The sequence below is a fragment of the Bombus vancouverensis genome, chromosome 11, assembly GCF_051014615.1.
Source record: "Bombus vancouverensis nearcticus chromosome 11, iyBomVanc1_principal, whole genome shotgun sequence".
Taxonomy (NCBI): domain Eukaryota; kingdom Metazoa; phylum Arthropoda; class Insecta; order Hymenoptera; family Apidae; genus Bombus; species Bombus vancouverensis.
In genome coordinates, this window is record NC_134921.1 from 3724814 (window position 1) to 3744418 (window position 19605).

At 36.8% G+C, this 19605-nt stretch overlaps 1 protein-coding gene across 3 annotated transcripts in view; it reads left to right on the forward strand.

Moving 5' to 3' along the window:
- Positions 1 to 1730: 1730 nt before the first annotated feature.
- LOC143303342 (uncharacterized) overlaps positions 1731 to 19605 on the forward strand; it is a 341675-nt gene continuing 323800 nt past the window's right edge. For 2 of the 3 annotated variants that reach the window (XM_076622706.1, XM_076622707.1), the window contains exons 1-2: positions 1731 to 2194; positions 5715 to 5772. In XM_076622706.1, the coding sequence (XP_076478821.1) occupies positions 2177 to 2194; positions 5715 to 5772 (76 nt within the window). In that variant the 5' untranslated portion in view covers positions 1731 to 2176. Of the gene's footprint in view, positions 2812 to 5714; positions 5773 to 19605 lie in introns of all 3 variants that reach the window. The other variant, XR_013059525.1, reaches the window with a different exon arrangement.

Here is a 19605-nt window from a genome sequence, read left to right on the forward strand (position 1 = left end):
GATGCGAATAGAAGGCGGCTTCTGAAACGTAAAAAATGCGATCTGACGCGAGAAGTTGGGTGAGGAAGTATGTTTTAAGGTTTTCAAGGGAATATTTTGAATAGAAATTTTGAAATTTGATATTAGAAAAGTAATTGTTTTATTATCCGAAATATTATCCGAATATTTGGTTATTCGAACATTTTCTTCTTATTATTAGTTCGGATAGGCAATACTACTACACAATACAACAATCATCTTCTTTTAAATTCTTTTAAATCATCTTTAATCTCAAAGCTTCACCCAAACCACTCCCAAATCTTAAGTACGTTTACAGACTTCCAATTAGTTAACTTCTCTTCATCTTCAGTCCGACCATGTCGCGGTCGGTAGTCTGAGCTACGACCCCTGTAAAACACGACTTCCTGAAGCGTCGAATCTTCGTCGCATCGATGCCCGCGACAGGAGTGAATACGAGCTGCCGCGCAATAAACCATTTATTAATGAATTGGTGACGCTGGTCAGGTTGCATACGAATCGTTGGAAAACGATGATGGGCGTCGAGACACGCGTCGCGCCGATATCTGGCTGGCTCCTGGATATCCTGGACATGACGGCGTGGGATACGTGGTGTCGTGGGCGCCAGGAAGCACCCGTCACGCGTCGGGGTCGTGAATCACGGAAACAGGAAATCTCGCCCCCGTGACTTCAATCGAAATTATCGCTCGCGAGGACCCGGAACTCTCCCAGGCGCCAGAAACTGTCCTGCTTGTAAACCTTTTTTTTTATTTCCATGCGTAAATCATCTCCCTTGGTACGGTAAATCTTCCTTGTCGCGGGTCCGTGCTATGCCCGGCACCTTTTCGTTTTATGTAGAATGGTATCTTGATCGCAGACCCTTGTTCAAGTAGTAGGAATTTTTGGATTTTTTTCTTACGAAAGGACACATGTTAAGGATTTTAGATCTTTTTGATTATTAAAGGGTTTGTTTGAACTAGTTGAAGTACTTATTTATTAGAAAATTACTGTGGATGTTTATACAAATTCATAAATCCTAATTTATAATTAGAATGCGGATATTTACGCAAGTTGTTGAAATATATATCTTTTCATATTCAATTTCTGTATTACCTACAGCAGACGCGATCCTATTAACCGACATCGACGTAATCTTTTTCTTCTGTTTTTGGTCGCGCACAGCGCCTCATGTGTCAGTCAGTCTTTTCGTTCCTTGCGATATATTCGTACATATATAATAAAGTTTCCCCTTCTTCTGTAAACTTTACAATCCGTTAATCTCTCAAAACTATCCATTATACAAACTATAAATAATTTAACAGGTTATGGGTCCAACCATCCTGACATTGTGCAAAATAGTCTGGGAATAAGAATCGTGAAATTTCCGAAAGAGGAAAACCTTCGTTAACCGTGACACACACGTGCTGAAATCGCCATAGTTGATCAGTTCGTCTACGTAAGATTTCTCATTTGTTCAGTGATTCGATATTCAGTATATTAGTTTCACAGTGAAGCGCATATGAATAATTCTATGGAACGAATTTCCGCCTTAGGAAATTCCAGGCGAATACCGTCTTCATAGCGAACGACGTAAAAGAGATCGTCGACGGTATAAAGACTGAGCCAGTGAATGATGTAAAATGTAGCCAAGAGACGAGGTGCATAGCCAATGAATAATGCAAAAGTCATGTGTATTATTTTTACCACGATTGAATATTCTCAACTAAAGCATTTAGTCACTTGCAACACATTTGCATACTGCTGAAATACGAATGAAATTAAGCAGTATACACGAGCAGAAAACCGCTTCTAATAGGTTGGTTCTCATGCAAAAGTTCCAGGAATAGCGAATAGATCATAACGCATCAATTTCCCAACACATGGCTAGAATCGAGAACATGGCTCGTTAAATGAATATTCCTTCTGAGCAACAAACGTGATTATCAAAGTTTGTCAACGTTTTCTCAAGGAAGAGTCGCGCATGCTCGTTGCCGATGATGTCATAAGTCCTCTTGCTGTCATGAGTGTAAAACACAAACCGTCCATGAAGAGCATCGAGAAATCGAAACGTGACGAAACAAGGAGACAAGATACGAAGGAAACTAAATGTTTTTATTGTTAGAAAAAAGGATATTCTATTAAGGACTCCCGGAAGAAATTAAACCCGTATGAAAATCAAATGGATATATCCGAAAATGTGAGTGCATTTATTGCCTATATCGAAAAGAAAGGAAGAAATAGAAAACCAGCATCAGCATATTAATCCCAAAATGTCCGTTTTCTGTGCGGTTTTAAGTGAAGAAAAAGAGTGCTTGTCAGAGATACATATGCATGTGTAAGGTTCACGACAGTGGCACTTCGAGACACGTCACGTTCAGACGCGTATAAAAAAGGCAAAAGGCTTTTTCCAGAAAGCGGAAATTGACTATTTAAAACCTTTTTGTCGGTTATGCGATATGATCCTATGTGCGCCCTTCTTACAATAGCTACCAAAAGGTAGCTCAAGATTCGGTAGTGCAACGCGAATACAGCTTTTTTGAAAGGACAGCATACAGAGAACATTTATATGAAAGTGCCTGAAAGAGTGAACCCGAATAAGAAAAATGTAGTTCATGTAGAAATGTAATTTAAATAACACATTTATTCTGATGTAATTACAACTCATTATAAATGAGTCAGATAAAATTTGAAGAGAGATGAGACTTCTCCTTCGTTCGTTATCAGCCAAGAGGACTCGTTTGAATGTTCATATCTTCGACTCTCGGAAATCGGTCCTGATCAGCCGCTATCAGCATCAGTAATCTATCCAGCTCGGTAAATAATTATCTTTGTATCTATCTTTGTAAACTTGTTGTGTTAATATTTCGGACTTAATCAATCGTCGCAGTGCCGGAATTTGAAATTCCCTGAAATTAAAAAAATTTCCCGATATTTTCTGCAAGAAAGTTACAATTGTTTCCATTTTAAGTACATTAGCATGGAGAGTTTATATTGTTTGCATAATTAAGGATCTTACTAGTTTGACTAATTATATTAATTATTTAATAATCACTATAGAGCTTACAAACATTACATCTTAGATTGTTAACCCACCTCTGTAGAAACATGCTATAATTACTATATTTCGCATGACACTCTCATTTGCAGTTATTCTAAACTGATTGTTTTCATAGGCTGATAATGGTCACTATCAGAAATTATTGTTTCGAATTTTACAAATAATCGTGCGATATTTTGAGCTACAATCCCCTAATCGACTTTACCATAATCAGCAATATACCACAGTACGGTACATTAATTTTCGAGAATCTATCATGAAATTTCAACCTAGAATAGCGTGTAAATGACGTGTGACGATCGGTCGGTAAATGTCAAAGCTTGTAATCCAATATTTTCGGATGGGATTGTAACCAAGCACCATTACCGGCTGGCTCTTCGGCTTCCAGGAGCCAGGAACGTAGGATCGAACAATGGATACAGGAAACCATAAGTAGATCGAATTATTTTCTTGCGCGCTGTGCATTGGCCTAAGGATGGTTCAGAAAAATAATTTAAATTATGTCAACAAAGTATATCTCTCGATTGGAATATCCATTTCGTGGCGATTATTTATATTTGAGATTCGTATTTTATTAATTATATAAGATACATTTAATTGGGAGTTAGGTAGAAATATTAATTGTAGAAAATCTTATAATAGAACATTTTCTGTTTCATCACTGTTTCATAATTAAGCCGCAGATTTTTATGCAAATTTTTATAAACTCAATTAAATTATGCAGATTTTTATAAACTTAATTAAATAAATGGAGTCTAGGTGGAAATAGAAATTTATTAATTTAGAGTCTAATAAATAGGTACTGTACTTTCTATATTTCGAATATTTTTACATATTTTGTGCATTTTCTGTATTCTTGCAATTTCTAATTTCCTATAAGGACATAAATATCCGCGGTCTACTTATAACGAATCCTAGAATTCACAAAAAAGATTATATCACAGACTAAACATTCTCTGAAAAGCTTTAACTTCGAAGAAAGCGGTGAACAATTTTGTTCTGTAACCTTTGACTATTGTTAGTGTTACGTTGTTCTTCTTAAAGGTAAGACTCGGCAGAGTGGTAAAGAATGCTCGTTGATCGTATTTTGGTGCTTCACTCCCTTTTTCGGAACACCATCCGGTTTCGAACGTAGGACGATGGGCGGAGGAGGATGAAAAAAAAGCCTGGTCGTTTCGAGCGGGGCCATTTCCTGCACGAAATACGTTAACATTAGTCACGTCTGGATTTCGTACAACGTTTTACGCTTCGGCTTGCCTGTGTAATCGACTGGCTGAACGCATCGAAAGAAGCTTTATCTTGCTTTTGCGTTGTTCGACATCGACTTGCGAGAGATGATTCATCTTCTTCCGCAAATATATAACTCGTGCTTCACTGTCGCGCTGTCATCTCTTTTGATGTACTGCAATTGTTTAAAAAGTATAATACCATTGTATTTTGTTTATGACTCTTTTATTAAAACATTGGTGAGGAAGAAAATGGGTACATAAATATTTTCTTAAAAACGAGGAAAACATCTGTTTCAAATTTTTTTCTGATTCATTCAAATATATAATTCAGCAACAAAATGTTAGCGTTCTGCGTTTGGTTCCTAATTTTGGGCTACTGTGGAGATCTACCGATAAACCTATTTCTACTGACTAATCCCTTTTTAAACCTTTTATTCCGATGATATTGATCTTCCGTTTCAAAGTTTGACTCTTTTACAGGGACAAGCGTTTTGTGCTTTATGATCTTTCCTTTAGAAGATTTTCTGATTAAAAGGCTTTCCATAAACTTGCCACATCGATTTTTATTCAAAAAATATTCCGTCAAGAATAATTTTGATGAACCCAGAATTCTTAGCTTCTTTATTATCTCGTTAGTCTTTTAACATACGTGTGTCAATAAAGACACATCTTTTTCTTTTTGCCATATTCTACATTACCCTCTTCTTCTGAAATATGGAGAAAGGATAACACCACCCATCATAAACTTTCCCGAAATTTTCCTCGAGAAAGGACGATTTAACGTTACTCTCAGATATTTGCCGCTTTTTCATGGAAATACAAGGGTTTCCGAAAGAGGGAAAGGATCGCGCGGCGGATTCGTTAATTTAACGGTTTAAAAGGGCATAGCGATCGAAAGCGATCCACGCGGCGCAGCGGCACAACGCCTGCAGGATGGTGATCCAGAATGTGCAATTTTAGAAAATATCCCGTTTCAAGGAAGGCGGAAATTACAGGGTGGGAAAAGAAGTCCCTAGAACGGTCCCGAAGGGCCGAAAGTCGTGACGCCACCGTAAGTGGCAGCTGTCTGTTCCAAAATCTTCGTCGATAACCTCTTTCTTCCCGCTGAATCCACGCGTATCTCTCGCCCGGAAATTCTTTCTGACCAATCGAACCGGAATTACCGCGTTTAAACACGTAATCGCGTTCGGTGACTAATTTTAAATTGCTTTAATCGTAAGGTTAGGAGAAAATTCCCGTGATTTCGCGCAATCATCCTGGAATTTCGTCGTTTTAAACGGAAGGACTAGGTTATGTGAGAAGCTTTTGATATAATTCAAAGGAATCAAGTATAATTTTCTGCCTACATCAAATTTGTTAAACATTAGAATCTGGAAGAAATTTAAACGACTATAACGAACTAATATATGTATTATTCATTCTGTTTGCAGACTGAGTATGGTAAATGGTCAAGATGTTGCAACTTTATGACTTTCCGGTCTACAAATGGTGAGTGAAGTTTTAAAAAATATTTGAGTTCTGATATTACGGTGTTTCAATTTGGGAAATTTTCCAGACTCTTTATCATTTTTATGAGCGAATTATGAGCTTATTGTTTCTCCCATTTCGTACCACTTTTATGTTGCTGTTTGCAGAACTCTCTACTATTTTCGATATCTTTCATCAGACATATTCCTTAGTTATCATGATTCAGTTATTTTGAATCGATAAAATAAATGAAAGTATCTGTTTTTAATGATTTTAAAGAATTAAATAATGTCAAAATGTCTTTCCCTACTACATAAATTAAAATTTACTTTCTTGCGCTCATAATAGTTTAGAATCTCATAAAATTTCAACGTTCTAAAGTTCTTTTCATACATACTTGTATTCAGCGGATTCAAATATAGCGTGTATTGTAGGTAAAATGATGTAGCTAAAATCTCGAATCGAATCAGTCTTGTTGTGAAAGATTTTGTCTGGCTGGTCCCTCGATTAATATTCTTCGTGACCTATCGAAAATCCATTGAAACAATGTCTTTTTCCGTTGAATGATTGTAGCGTTGAATAACGAGCATCTGAATGTTTCGTTGCGCCAGCACGAGACTTGAATCCCATTATAGAATCCAAACAAACCCCTTGCTACCCTCTGAAAAACTTCAGTTTCCATAGTCGATTACGAACGTCCGTCCAAGACACAGTCATCCAGGCGCCAAAAATCCCATTTTTAAGCTAATCAGCAGATACATAAGGATGTCTCGCCTACACCCTTGGAAAGTATAGAATGCGACGAAACGCAGGTATCATCTTACATATTGAAACAGCTAAACGAGACGTTTAAGCTTCCTTGCTTGATCAATATACATCTTGACGTTTTCGGTCGCTTGAAGATTGGAATCTGTAGCAGCGCAACAATACGATTATAAAGACATCGAGTTTTAAGAAATAGTTTAAGGATTTATAAACAAGGAAGACCCAACGACGCTGAATTTTTCGGAATTGGCATACTTTTCTTTCTTTTCTTAAACGCAGCGCCTTTTATTGTTTTATTGCTTGTGAACCGTTAGTCGGACAACGGAATGTCGCGTGCGGTCGCTCCAAGGCCTGTTGCTACCTGATGTGATCGGTACATAAGGATTAGACTTCTCTTTCTTCGAAACATGCACTCACCAATTACTTATTCTTTCCATTCTCTCCATTTCGAGAAAATTCCAAGTCAGAAAATTCGAGTGTCCACCGCCAGCAACTTGCCTAATTCTAATCATTTTTTCTATCATCAATCTGTAATAGAACATCAACAAATAAACACGTATTTTTTCTACAAATCTACACGCCTGTCTTGTCTTTTTCAACTGTCCTTACGCTTTAAAATGGCTCGATTGCATTAAATTACGCGTGAACGATCTCTCGTACTACAACAGAATAGTTTAAAGTCTTTTGGTGAACTTAGACTGTCGGTTCGTTACGGAGCGATCGTTATCGACGTCGATATTATTACCTATATTTTTGTCAATATTTAAGGTTCTCAACAACATCAAACGTAAGGGGCTCTTTGGAGTCTAGATCTAGGCGATACGTTGTCAATAAAAAGAACTCTGAAATATTAACAATAATATCGATCATACGAACGCTCTTTTAGAGTAATTTGACACTGTTATTACTATTATAACATCCCAAAAGGATTTGGTAATTGTATAAGACTCTTTCATCATTGCTTCTTTAGTAAATCTATATAATATCATGAACGTAATATCGTCTCTTTTACCCCAACATCATAAATCTGTAAATTTTCACTTTTTTTATTAGAAAAATAGATTCTTGTTCTTAGCTATATAGATTAAAAAGATGAGTAAATAATGGTACGATTAGTTATATAATGTGCAACCCCATATTTTTTTAATTTCTATAGGGTGCCCCATATGTCGTTCTCCTATTTAAAAACCGTGTACTTTTCTTGTCGTATGTTTTAAAATTTTTGTTTGAAAAATGTAAAACGCTGGACTTGTTTATCAATGTGAATTGCATTCTGTAAAAACTACAGTTTGGTGTAACGTTATATCACAAAGAGTAATCGAGGCTTAATTTTTTGAAGATCTTAATCGTTGCTCCGTTGTGAATATTTCCATTATAAATTTTCAAAAAACGAACATTACAAAAACAAAAATTTAAAACATAATAAGTGTATAATGTCTTATATAATCTCTCGAATCGCATGTTCTTGATATTGATATTGATGATATAAGAGAGACTTATATTCAATTGATATAACTATATAAATACATAATTTCATCTGCAAATTTTCCCTAACACTTAACACGTCCAGTGCGAAGTCGATATACATATGCATATAGTACATATAAGTAAATATATGAATAGGTCGAGTACATATATACGAACAAGAATGTGCTCCTGTGTGACGAAATCGATATATAAACATACATATATCGGGCGGCCTACGGTCGGGCAACGCGACAACCGCTTTAGATCTTCATGCTCGATCGTTTATCGCTGTAACTGTCTTCAATGGTTTTTGCTTCGTTCCTACAATCTTTGTCGACATTTCTACGGGTTGTCTCCGGAAATGGTCGGTAATTAAATCTTGTTTGTTATTCTTGTGATACAGACATAATTTGTGTCTTTGCTATTTTGCAATATTCTTGATTAAATTAATAATTTCAACACACATTTCCAAAGTAAATTTCAACGTACGTTTTCAGTTGTTTGAAAGCTTTTCAAGCAAAAAAATTGAAAAAAATTTCGTCATTGAGGTTGGAATTGTAACGCGTTAACGTAGCATTGAACGCGTTAAGATTCATCCGTTTAACGTGTCTCTCGGCACAATTTCACCATGAACCTTCCAGGTTAAACGCTCCTGTTATTTATTACTCTGTCAGGCTGTTTCCATAACTAGTCAGTCCCACGTTAGATTTAAACGTCTATCTCGAGAAAGGGAACTTGGCCTTTTCTAACGTCCCATTAAACAATACCGCGACCATGCAGCCTGGCATTACACGGAACGATCGTGGCGCAGGAGAAAAATTTTCCGAGTTTGCACCTTGCGGTAATTATAGTTGAACGACGAGGGAAAAGGCAGCTTAACTACCGTCGAAGGAACACGCTGCCTTCACGGAGGAGGTCTACTCTCGGGCCTGTAATCTCGAGCAATTACGTAGTTTGTGCACCTCCCATTAGACAGGCTCTACCTAGTCGTGGAGACATCGTGTCTTGCTCCTCTCTGTGTGCCGTGCACGTATAGCCGCCTTGTTGCGTTCGTACGATGGAACAAGTAGTAGCATTCTCTACGAGCTGTATCTAACGATCTGCTATAAGGGAGAGGCAAGACAATGATAGGCCAGAAAAGACACGCGAATGAGCTATACCCGCTTAATTGACGGTTCCGTACAAAGTATAACAATTAGAGACGCGTAAATCAACGCCCACCAGCAAAGTGCGCACGTGTTTCCGTTTAACACGGTGACTGCCACGCGAATTTTCGATATTTTTCCCTGAGAATTGCAATAGATTGAAATATACGAATGAAATAGATGAATGAATTTTTATCTTTATATTCAAGAAGCGATATGTAAAGGAATTTTAAGTATAATAATAGGTCGGTAGTTAATAGTGATAGTAAAATAATGGATATAAGAACCTGATAAGTAACAGAAAATAGTATGTTTCACAAACACTGTTATATGTATAGCTGTATGATATTACTTAAAATTCTTTAAAATACCGTTTCTTAAATATAAAATGAAAAATCTATTTGCCTGGAAACTTTTACAGGGCACTGTGAATTCATCGCATCGTTGAAAACTGTTTGGTCTATGAAATTTATCTTATTTCGATTGCTCTAAAAAATTTAATAGAACGTGGGTTACGGATAACGATCGTGGCAGTCAATGTGTTAAACGTGACGATTCGCGAGGCGATGCGACGCCTACTCTCGGACCGTTCATTTGCCGCCAGTCGAAAGCGCGCGAACCGTTTCGATTTCGATTTCTTTCTGAAATGTTCCGCCTCTCTTCACCACGTACAAAGGCACACGCAGGAAAGTTCCTTCACGAAGAAACTGAGATAAGCGGTGATATTTTGGGATTTACCAGCGAATAAAGTCCGGGATTTGCGAGAGTTTTTGCGCGTGTTTTTGGGACAGAGAGACATGCTTGCATCGAAATTAAAATGGATCAATGTAAAACTTTGGGAGATTCGTGGAGGCGATCGTGACCATGGATCTACTCAGGGATCATAGAATTTTTGGGAATATGGATATTTATAAAATACAAACTTTGTAAGGTATTATGAAAATCGTGAAGCGAAAGGACGCATCATTAGTGGCATTAATGGGCGTCCATTTTGCGGCCCATTTTGTCCCGGCAGGCTAGAATTATCGTGAGTTCCACGTGGAAGGATGGAATCAGTCTGGGAATAGACGCGAAGGGCAGCGCGCGCGCGCTCGATAATTTCGTTAAGTATATCCCTTTACGGAGGTCGACCAGAAAATGGCCTCCGATTAATTTTTCACGGGACCTTAAGGAGGAGTTGCGTTACTGCTGGCTCTTAAAATAGCATAGGTTGAAAGTACGTTCCGTTGGACGTTTTGTGGATCGTTATAAAATATAACTTATAACTTTATAAAGCTGCGTTCTAATCATTTGAAAAAATCACATTTCATCATTCAGTTATAATAATGTAGAATAGAAAACGGTGATGTTTTCCATAATGCTTTAAAAGTATTTGTATGAAAACTTCCTTTTTTAAATGAATCGAGCAATAACTATATTAAGATCACATATTAGGATTTATTATAAATTCTAATATGCGAAATTTTATGCATTTATGGAAAATTTGGCAGTGTTGTGTATTTATTACGATATTTAATAATAATAAATAGAAATTAAATAGAAATAAATTTGCATAAATATCCCCACTCTAAATACAGATTAGATTTATGTATTAGGATCTCGTTGCATTTTTTTTTATTCGGAAGATCGTGTTACGACCGTTCGCGGAGTGACGCGGTCGCTAGGAGAACGCGTCAGCGAGAGGCGTAAATTCTCGCTACGGTTATGTTAATCGACGCCGCGAAATAGTCGTTCCCCTGTTTCGGTTAGGATAACAGAGGTGGTTTAATGAATGTAACACTGTATTAACAGGTTAACATAGAACAATATATTTTACAATAATATGATGAAGATGTTACAGAAATTTGACTCGACTTTGCGATATCTCTAGATAAATTCGTTTGCTCGTCAGATTTGTCCAAGTGTCACGTTTGACTCGTCAGAAGGAACTGAACGCCCTTCGATTATTCCTTTGTCTCATTTGGAAGACGACCCCCACTATGCTCGGGTCACGCCACCGCTCGCGCCTATGATCACGTATGCCTCTTCTAGTGTGAAAAACGTAACGGTCAAAAATCGACGTTTCTAGAGCTCGCTGCTTGGCGACAACTATGCTCTCGTCGATACATTGTATATGATCCGGCGGGCAGATAAGACGGTTTGCCTGCGACATTGTAGAACCGCGAGCGACGATTAGAAAATACAGCCTGTGGTAAGCCTCGTGGCGTAACAGATCGTTTCAATTCAAAACGTCATTGTTACCAATTACTAATTACAAATTGTTACAGATGTTAATATAGATTGCTCAATTATCTACAATTCTCAATTTCCACGAATCGAACGATGATTATATTGGAATTATTAGCATTTATGTATTCGGACCTTTATATATTGGTTTCATTTTAGCAAATCGTTTCAATCGAGAACATGTTCATTAGAGATTGCAAATGTTGCAAAAGTAAACACAGATCGCACAATTACATACAGTTATCAATTTCTATGATTTTTAAGAGAAGAAACTTAAATTAATAAAAGGCTAAGTGTAATACAGAGCTCCTGTAATAGTGCCGACCGGTAGGCATACCTGTCGACCAGATTGCCTTTCGTCCAACCGTAAACGAAACGCGTTATCCTCTCCGGGTGCTTGTGCAAATAAAGTACAAACTATAAGCCGAATCGCGATGCAAATGAACGCGGTATCCCGGTCGTGAAAAATTTTTATACTAGCCATGTGTGATCGATCAACCGTTCGCTGCTATAAAGCAAAAAAATACGCGGTTGGTTGCAAGTGCGTGAAATTTTTTTCGGTGGACGTTATCGAATGCATAGAACGATACTGTACGTTATATCAAACGTATAATAATAAAGAAAAAAGATGGAAAATGAAAAAAGGAGACAAAAGATAGGAGATGACAAAGAGGTATCGCGAGATCGGTATTGTTATATGTGACTAATTAAATGAATTGAACGATAAGGAGGGAAAAATGGATAGGGCAGGTGAGGCAACGTATAACCAGCAAAAAAAGTTGGTATCGTTGCTTAGTGACACGTGTGCCATGACACATGGGATCTTTATGATGTCACCCTTTCGTTTTTCAGCTCGATTTGCTTAGGTCTGAGGGGCGGTCTTCGTAAAAAACGCCGTTGAAATTTATACAGCTAGATTTTGTTCTGGTCTGGTAAATATGCAACGCTGTATAACGCGATTTTATGATGGCATATCGTGCTTGCAGCGTGTATGAATTTTATATCGCGTTTTAGACGACGCACCAGGGAATACGATCTCTCGCATGATCGATTCGAGACCGGTGAATTTTTTTTATTTAACATAGAGGCCTGGAAATGAAAAATTTGGAATTTTTTTAACAATATACATACACATATATACATATATGATGCGATAAATAAATAAAGTAATATGTTATTGGATATTTGAAATTCTGGAGAATCGAAGATACAATAGCTTGGAAATTTGAAACTTGAAAATTCGTGAATTTGAAATTTAACATTAGTAGTATTATTAAAATAACAGTAAAATATAAATATGTTATAATTTGTTCTATTAAATTTTACTGAAGCTAACATCTTCCAGCAGATCTTCCAAACTTTTAACACACCTACATACGATTTTAACTTGAAAAGATTTCTCCGCATCTATATTCTATTACACACAAAGTATACAATAGCGATCATTAGAATTACAATGAAGAAAACTACCGCATTGCGTCGTTCTCGTTCTAACCACTATAGGTGCGTCAGGATTAACATCGAAACCAAATCCTCTTAGTAGACGAACTTAAAGAACAGCTAATTCGATTCTTTGTGAATTTAAATGATTTATCAGCACGAGACGATCGATGCTTTTCGTGCATAATAAACCGATACGATCGATTAGTTTTCAACCAAAGATATTAAGTTTCTCATTAATTTCATCAGGTAGGCCGTCATTTAACACTACTTCGTCTAATCTATAATCCGATCTGCATATAATATCTCGACTCGTCATTAATGTAAGATATATCATCGACTGATTATCGAGTTATGTTGTCGTTGTATCCACCAGGCATTTGAATAACAATATTCAACCATTAGACGGTTTAGCTTTTGTGCCACTAAACGAACTGTTATGTAAATTCAACTAGGTTATGATGCGTCATGATATTAAACGGATTTTACGATTCATTTAACCGACTTAACTCATGCTTGGGACGATTGTTGAAGTCACTGTGAAATTAAAAATGATACTTTGTTTCGATTGTTATAACTGTGCGTTACCAAAGTGTGAAGATTGGAGGATAAAGAGAGTAATAGAAAAAAGAGATTATGTATTATCGTTTCTCCTTTTCGAATTTTTATAGGTATCTTTTATTAAATTTATTTTTCGGAATATATAAAATTCTTTCTGGCATATAATTTTATATTTCTGATCTACATGGAAAATAAATTAGAAATAACTTTAGCGTTGTCTGATGTTTTCTGTCAATTTTATTTCTAGTACAAGAGATCTAGACTCCTAAGATATGTCGGCCCAAAATCTTTTTTGCTATTATTCGAATTTTATTCTTTCCATCTCTTAGCCACTACACCGCATTTGAAACTAAAGTTATCACAGTAGACTTGTGAAATTCAAATTCAAATGCAACGTGTCTCCACCATATAACACTACCTACTCACTTACTCTAATGGAGACAAAATTTATCGCAAAATACGTAAGTGGGTAGAACGGTGCAGCTAGCGTTCAATAAATACAAAATTCACGTCCAATTGAACGCTGATGTTTTCCTTCGACACTCCACTTACTCCCACCCATATAGAATCCCCATTACGATACTTATTCAGGCCCAAGAAAAGAGAAACATAGAAACGATACATTCGCGGATAGGCCATAAACCTCGCTAAATAAAGCGAGTATCGATCGTAAGGTCCTAGAGCAAAGTGGAAGGGCCGTAGGATGTAAATTTTGCGCTAGGAGACATATAGAATTCCGACATCTGCCTTCCTGGTATTTTACCCTCGACCCGGGTGGCTTTCAGCCGTTCTATCTCTCTATCGTTCGCCTTCTATCCTTCGTTTCGACGCCGACTCTATGGGCCAACCTAGCAAAATAATCGAGAAATCGAGCTCTATTAGCATCGGAAGCGTACTGGCACGGAGCTCGGGAAAAAAGTCGATGGAAAGGGTGGCCTAGAACAGCCACGAAATAGCTGCATCGAAATCAGTTCCCTGTACGGGGAAGAAGTCTCCTTTCCTTGGTCTCTCTTGTGAGAATGCGGACGGCCGCGAAATCGCATATAAATTAAGCTTTCAACATTTTCGGCTGGACCCTTTGTCGGGTTCGCGGTCATTTTGCTCACGGTCATTCGGGGGAATCAGGAAAGAAATCTGGATTGTGGATGTCGAGAAATCGGGTCGAACCATTCGCTACTTTTTCGTGTCGTATGCCGGATCGTGAATCTAAGTGCTGATAGGTTTGAAGATTATAAACGGTGGGATTGCAAGGTTACGCCATGGGGTTTCAGAGAATGGAAGATTTAGGTGGGATAGGGAATGGCGTCCCTAGTTTTGGAAAATGGAAGATTTTGGTCCTACTTTTAGAGTAATTTTAACGATCATTTCGATTTTAACGAGGTATGAAAAATTGGCACGACTTTTGTTAATTACGAAAATGAAATAAGGATCAGTGTTTTATAATTATGGTCAGCGGCTCATAGTAAATCAGCGTTTCATGTTTATCGTCTTCGTTCAATTTTGTATTCTACGTTTTATTAATTGCACTATGAATCTTTATTTTCATTGATAACTTATTCGTTCGAATGTTAAGTAGAAGCACGTAGTATCCTTTACGGCAAGAAAATTAACAAGTAGAATTTCTCGACATAGGAAATGTTTTCTCTCTATAAATTCTTTAATATTTCTAGATATTTCAATAACTATGTATTTTCGTTGGAGGTCTTCAAAATTATTTTTTGCATTATTATTCAAAATCATCGTATAATAACTTTTATCAAATTTACAAATCACTTACAAAGAATTGAATATTCATGGCTACAAAACATAGCAAGGAAACACTTTTTCGCAGAAAATAGCGGAGCAGTAGATTGACTGGTCAAACAAAGCGGCTCAACCATCAAGGTCAAGTGATTAAATTTTTTAAATGGAACAAAGAGCGTATTGTGTATCGCGTTAGAGTTAATAACGATCGATCGAGCGATCGGCGTTCCATGTCACGATCGAGGAACGTCGATACATGAGGTTGCTGGCCAGGATATCGCGTGATTATGTAGAAGCCTGCTGATAGAAAACATCTCGATGACGTACTTGAATTCAAAGTCTTTAGGTTCAGCTGACTCATAACAGGTGAACGGTGAACACATGTGTCTTCGATCTTACTAAGCTGCCAGTCTGGCTGGTTTTGAAATTGTCTGTGCATCATGTGCCTTATCCTTTCATTCGATAGATTAATACACGTTGCCTTGGTCAGTTGTTTCTCTACTTGTTTAACGAACGGAAGGTGCTTCAAAGATGTAAGAGGACAGCTCGATGCTTAAATAGCATGTGGAAGCGTGAAGGATTATCGTCTAGTGGTTAGTACAGAGGCAGCATGTTAGTCTTTAGTCGGCAGTTTATGTTAATTTATGCTTAATGACTGTATTTTTTAATTTATGTTACTTTTAAGGGGGTGTCCTGAATTAGAATGTTTTAAAACAGCGTCTTTTTGTGATTTTTTTTTAGAAGGGAAAGAAAGAAATGGTTATTGAATTTTGAGGTATGATTTTATATATATTTAACGAATACAAACAAATTTTTTTTGAAGTAAAAAAAAAATTATGACAGATTTCTAAGGCTATTTCATGGGCTGCAGTTTTCAATTGGCGGAAAAGATCCACCTCGTAATTCTTGACCGAAACAAAAAATCAAAAAGGGATTAATTATTATATATTTTTCTTCTCGATGAACTAAAAAAGTTCGTCAAAAAGTTTATTGAAATAATTGTTGTAGCACCTTAAATATTATTTTTTCTTTTTATAAAACACATTTTTCCTTTAGACCCGCCAAAATTTTTAATTTCACACTATTTTCTGCCTTTTTTTTAGTTCATCGAGAAGAAAAGTATATAATAATTTAATCTTTTTTTGGTTTTTTGTTTCGGTCAAGAATTACGAGGTGGATCTTTCCCGCCGATTGAAAACTGCAGCCTATGAAATAGGCTTAGAAATCTGTTATAATCTTTTTCTTACTTTAAAAAAATTTTTTTGTATTCGTTAAATATATATAAAACCATATCTCAAAATTCAATAACTTCATTTCTTTCTTTCCCTTCTAAAAAAAAAATCACAAAAAGACGCTGTTTTAGAACATTCTAATTCAGGACACCCCCCTTAATTGAGATTCCATATTCCAAAGAACGATAGATTGTTGTGATAGTATTCGATCTTTTTAATTTCTTTTTAGAACTTTAATTCTGATTTTTCTTTCTTCTTAAATGGTACCGACAAAATGGTACAATGAAATTTCAGTGTCATTTGATATTATGATTTATTTTATAAAGATTGGCAATTTCAATGATGAGTTCATTCATCTTCTTGATTAGCAGATTAAAAGGATTATTACGTCTTCTTATAAAAATCTAAAAGGATAGTAATTCGAGTGCAATAGAATTTTAAGCTACGTTAAATTTGAGCATAATTTGTAAAGAATTTGGAAAAACATCGTGAGTATGTTGCTGCAAGGCATCCAGCAGATTGGAAGGTTTTTGTTTTCTTCTTCTTTGCTGCCATACACATTGTACTCGTGACTTACCGATGCAGCCTGCATGACTAGCAGCGAACCCCTCGTAATGCAGGTTAATCGATGCACCGACCCGTGTAAAACACCAGCAGGAGAAGCTGTGTTATGCAGTAGACACAACAAAATGCAGTCAACGGAGTTTTTCTTATGTAACCATTTCCCTTTTGCTCCTTCGTCTACATATTTTCTGTTTCCGAGTTGGCACGAGTCCATTTGATCGTATAATCTTGGGCCTCCACGTTAAATTTTTCTTCGAAGATTCTTGTCTTATCCTTTTCTCTAAAGTAATGGAACATTAACAGTCGTTAACACACCGTCTGCAACGGTAGTCATCGGTAATTCACGTTTTATTAATTTTTTTTTGAGCTGTTAAAATAATATGTTATAATAAAATATGAATGACTTAGATAGTATTGCCAAAGAAAAAGTGCGCAAAGATAATACAATAATCTGCAAATGTTAAATGTTATGGTTTAGTATATTCCAACCTATCGCGGCTTCCAGGGTAAAATATATGACATTCGCGCTGCAGTCGCGTGATAGCGATTAAGTACTTGAATTCAGTTTTAGATGAAAAATTATTTACGTAGAGTGATTCGTATGTTCTTTAGTATCAGAAAATACATGGATTAATATAATACATTATGATGCATTAAGCTTCGATTCATCGGCATAAACTCAAGCATCTGCACGCGATAATTTTTTCTATAAAAAGAAGCGTAACTTTATCGGCAGAAGGGTCATTAGAAGCATCGACAGGAGGTGTTCCGATTCGGTCGAGATTCTTTATGATAGTCGAGCACTCATGAATTTTAATATTTCATCGAAGCAACCCTTTTTCCGTGGAACCATCATCAGAACGATTCAATGAAACTCGAATATCATGGTGCCACTATAATTTTCGCGCATTTGAATATCAGCTCGTTGTAAACGGGAGGGTTTGTAAGATGTGATACCTTCGACCAGATGTCTTTTTACATTATTGGATCGTAATGACTCGCGAAAAAAAAAAACGGTATAACTAATGAAAGTAAATTCTGTAAGAAGGGCGCAACGCGATCTGTTGACGCTTTATTGTGTTTAAACGGACGAAATGGTGCCATTAAAATTTCCTGCATCCTTTACGTTCACCCTAACGGATACATACGGAGTTTATTAGTGCAAGTCACTATGGGAAGACATCCAGATTGTTGGACAAGTCAGAGTAAGAGGACAAACGTTCGACGATCAACCTCTTCTCTTATTTATTGATTGATGGCTTGTAAAAGGGTTCCTATTTTGTTGGGATGTTTAGTCATGCAGAATAGTAGCTGAGGACAATGCGCCGTTTATGTATGCTCACGGTTTTTTTCTCGAGCAGTAAAAGTTTCTGGCGAGAATCGAACCGTGCGTGCGCAACGGTTGGAAACTTTGGTATTGAAGCTTAGGTTGGCGATTGTGAGAACAAATTCTTTTTTTTTTTGGTGTTATTAAAAAGTATTTAAATGGAACCATAAGGGAGAAATACCTAACAATGCATTTTGATCAAGTTGGCTACAATGGCCATCGGTGACCATTACTTTTTACTAAATTTTTTAGAACGAATAAAATAAGAAAAATTGTATGGACGAACAAATTTTCAACGACGTAGGTGACTACGCGTTAGATAATATTGTCAGAGAAATGAATGCACAAGTGCGGTATAATATTTTGCAAAAATTAATATTTATAGCTTGGTATATTTCGATTAATTGCGATTTCCAGGATAACATATATATCAAATTCACGTGGCAGTCAATGTGTTAATGTTACTGTTGTAACAGAGACAATATCGATGTATCGATTCATTTTCGTAATTTATATATTACTAAAATCTCTAACAAATTATTTGATGTCCGTAATAACACTTCGCGCAATAATCTTTCAAACACGCATCTAATTTACCAGAAATCTCTTTCTCTTCTCGCAAGTCTCTTATATAGGTGACATTAATGCAGAATCGCTTGTTCATAAATTAATCGAACCACACGACGGTATCGTTTTACGAAGGTGTCAAGTATATTGTCCAGTGTTCGGGTGTGGCGCTGTACATATACATGTATGTATAATAAATCTGAGGGAAACTGGCGGCTTGTTTGGTTCACCAAAAGAGATGGATACGTCGAAAATCAGCCATCGACAGGGCCATCCTAATTCACCTGTTCTCTCCCTGTTACACCCTCTTTACCCACATGTGTGCATGCGTACGTTGTCTTCCATAAATTGGCCTTTAACAAAGCTTCTGTCCATGGTATGCATAAACAGGCGAAAGAAGAGAAGCCTCTCGCTCATCTGCCGACAAAAACGAGAGCGAGAGAGCTTTAACCATAATTTAATAACCGATTCGGCCTTTTAGTTTTGAGACGGCCCGCGAACAGAGAAGGAGAATAAAGAGGCCCCGTGGTTGCTGCCGTTGGAAACAAGTTTAAAGCCTGAAACGGCCTCATAAATAAGCCCCGCTGGAATTACAATAATCCGATCCAATTAAAGCGGAAATTTATAGTCGCAAAAAGCGTAGACGCGTCCCCCGCCAGCGATTTGCATTTCGAAATTTGCAAGCGTAATTTCGAATTTGCTTAATAGCCCCGCCGTTTTCAATCCTTCCCCCCTGCGTCTACGACATCTACGTGTTCCTTCTTGCTTCATCGCGCGATAGATTTCATTTTCATACATCGTTATATTATACATTCGT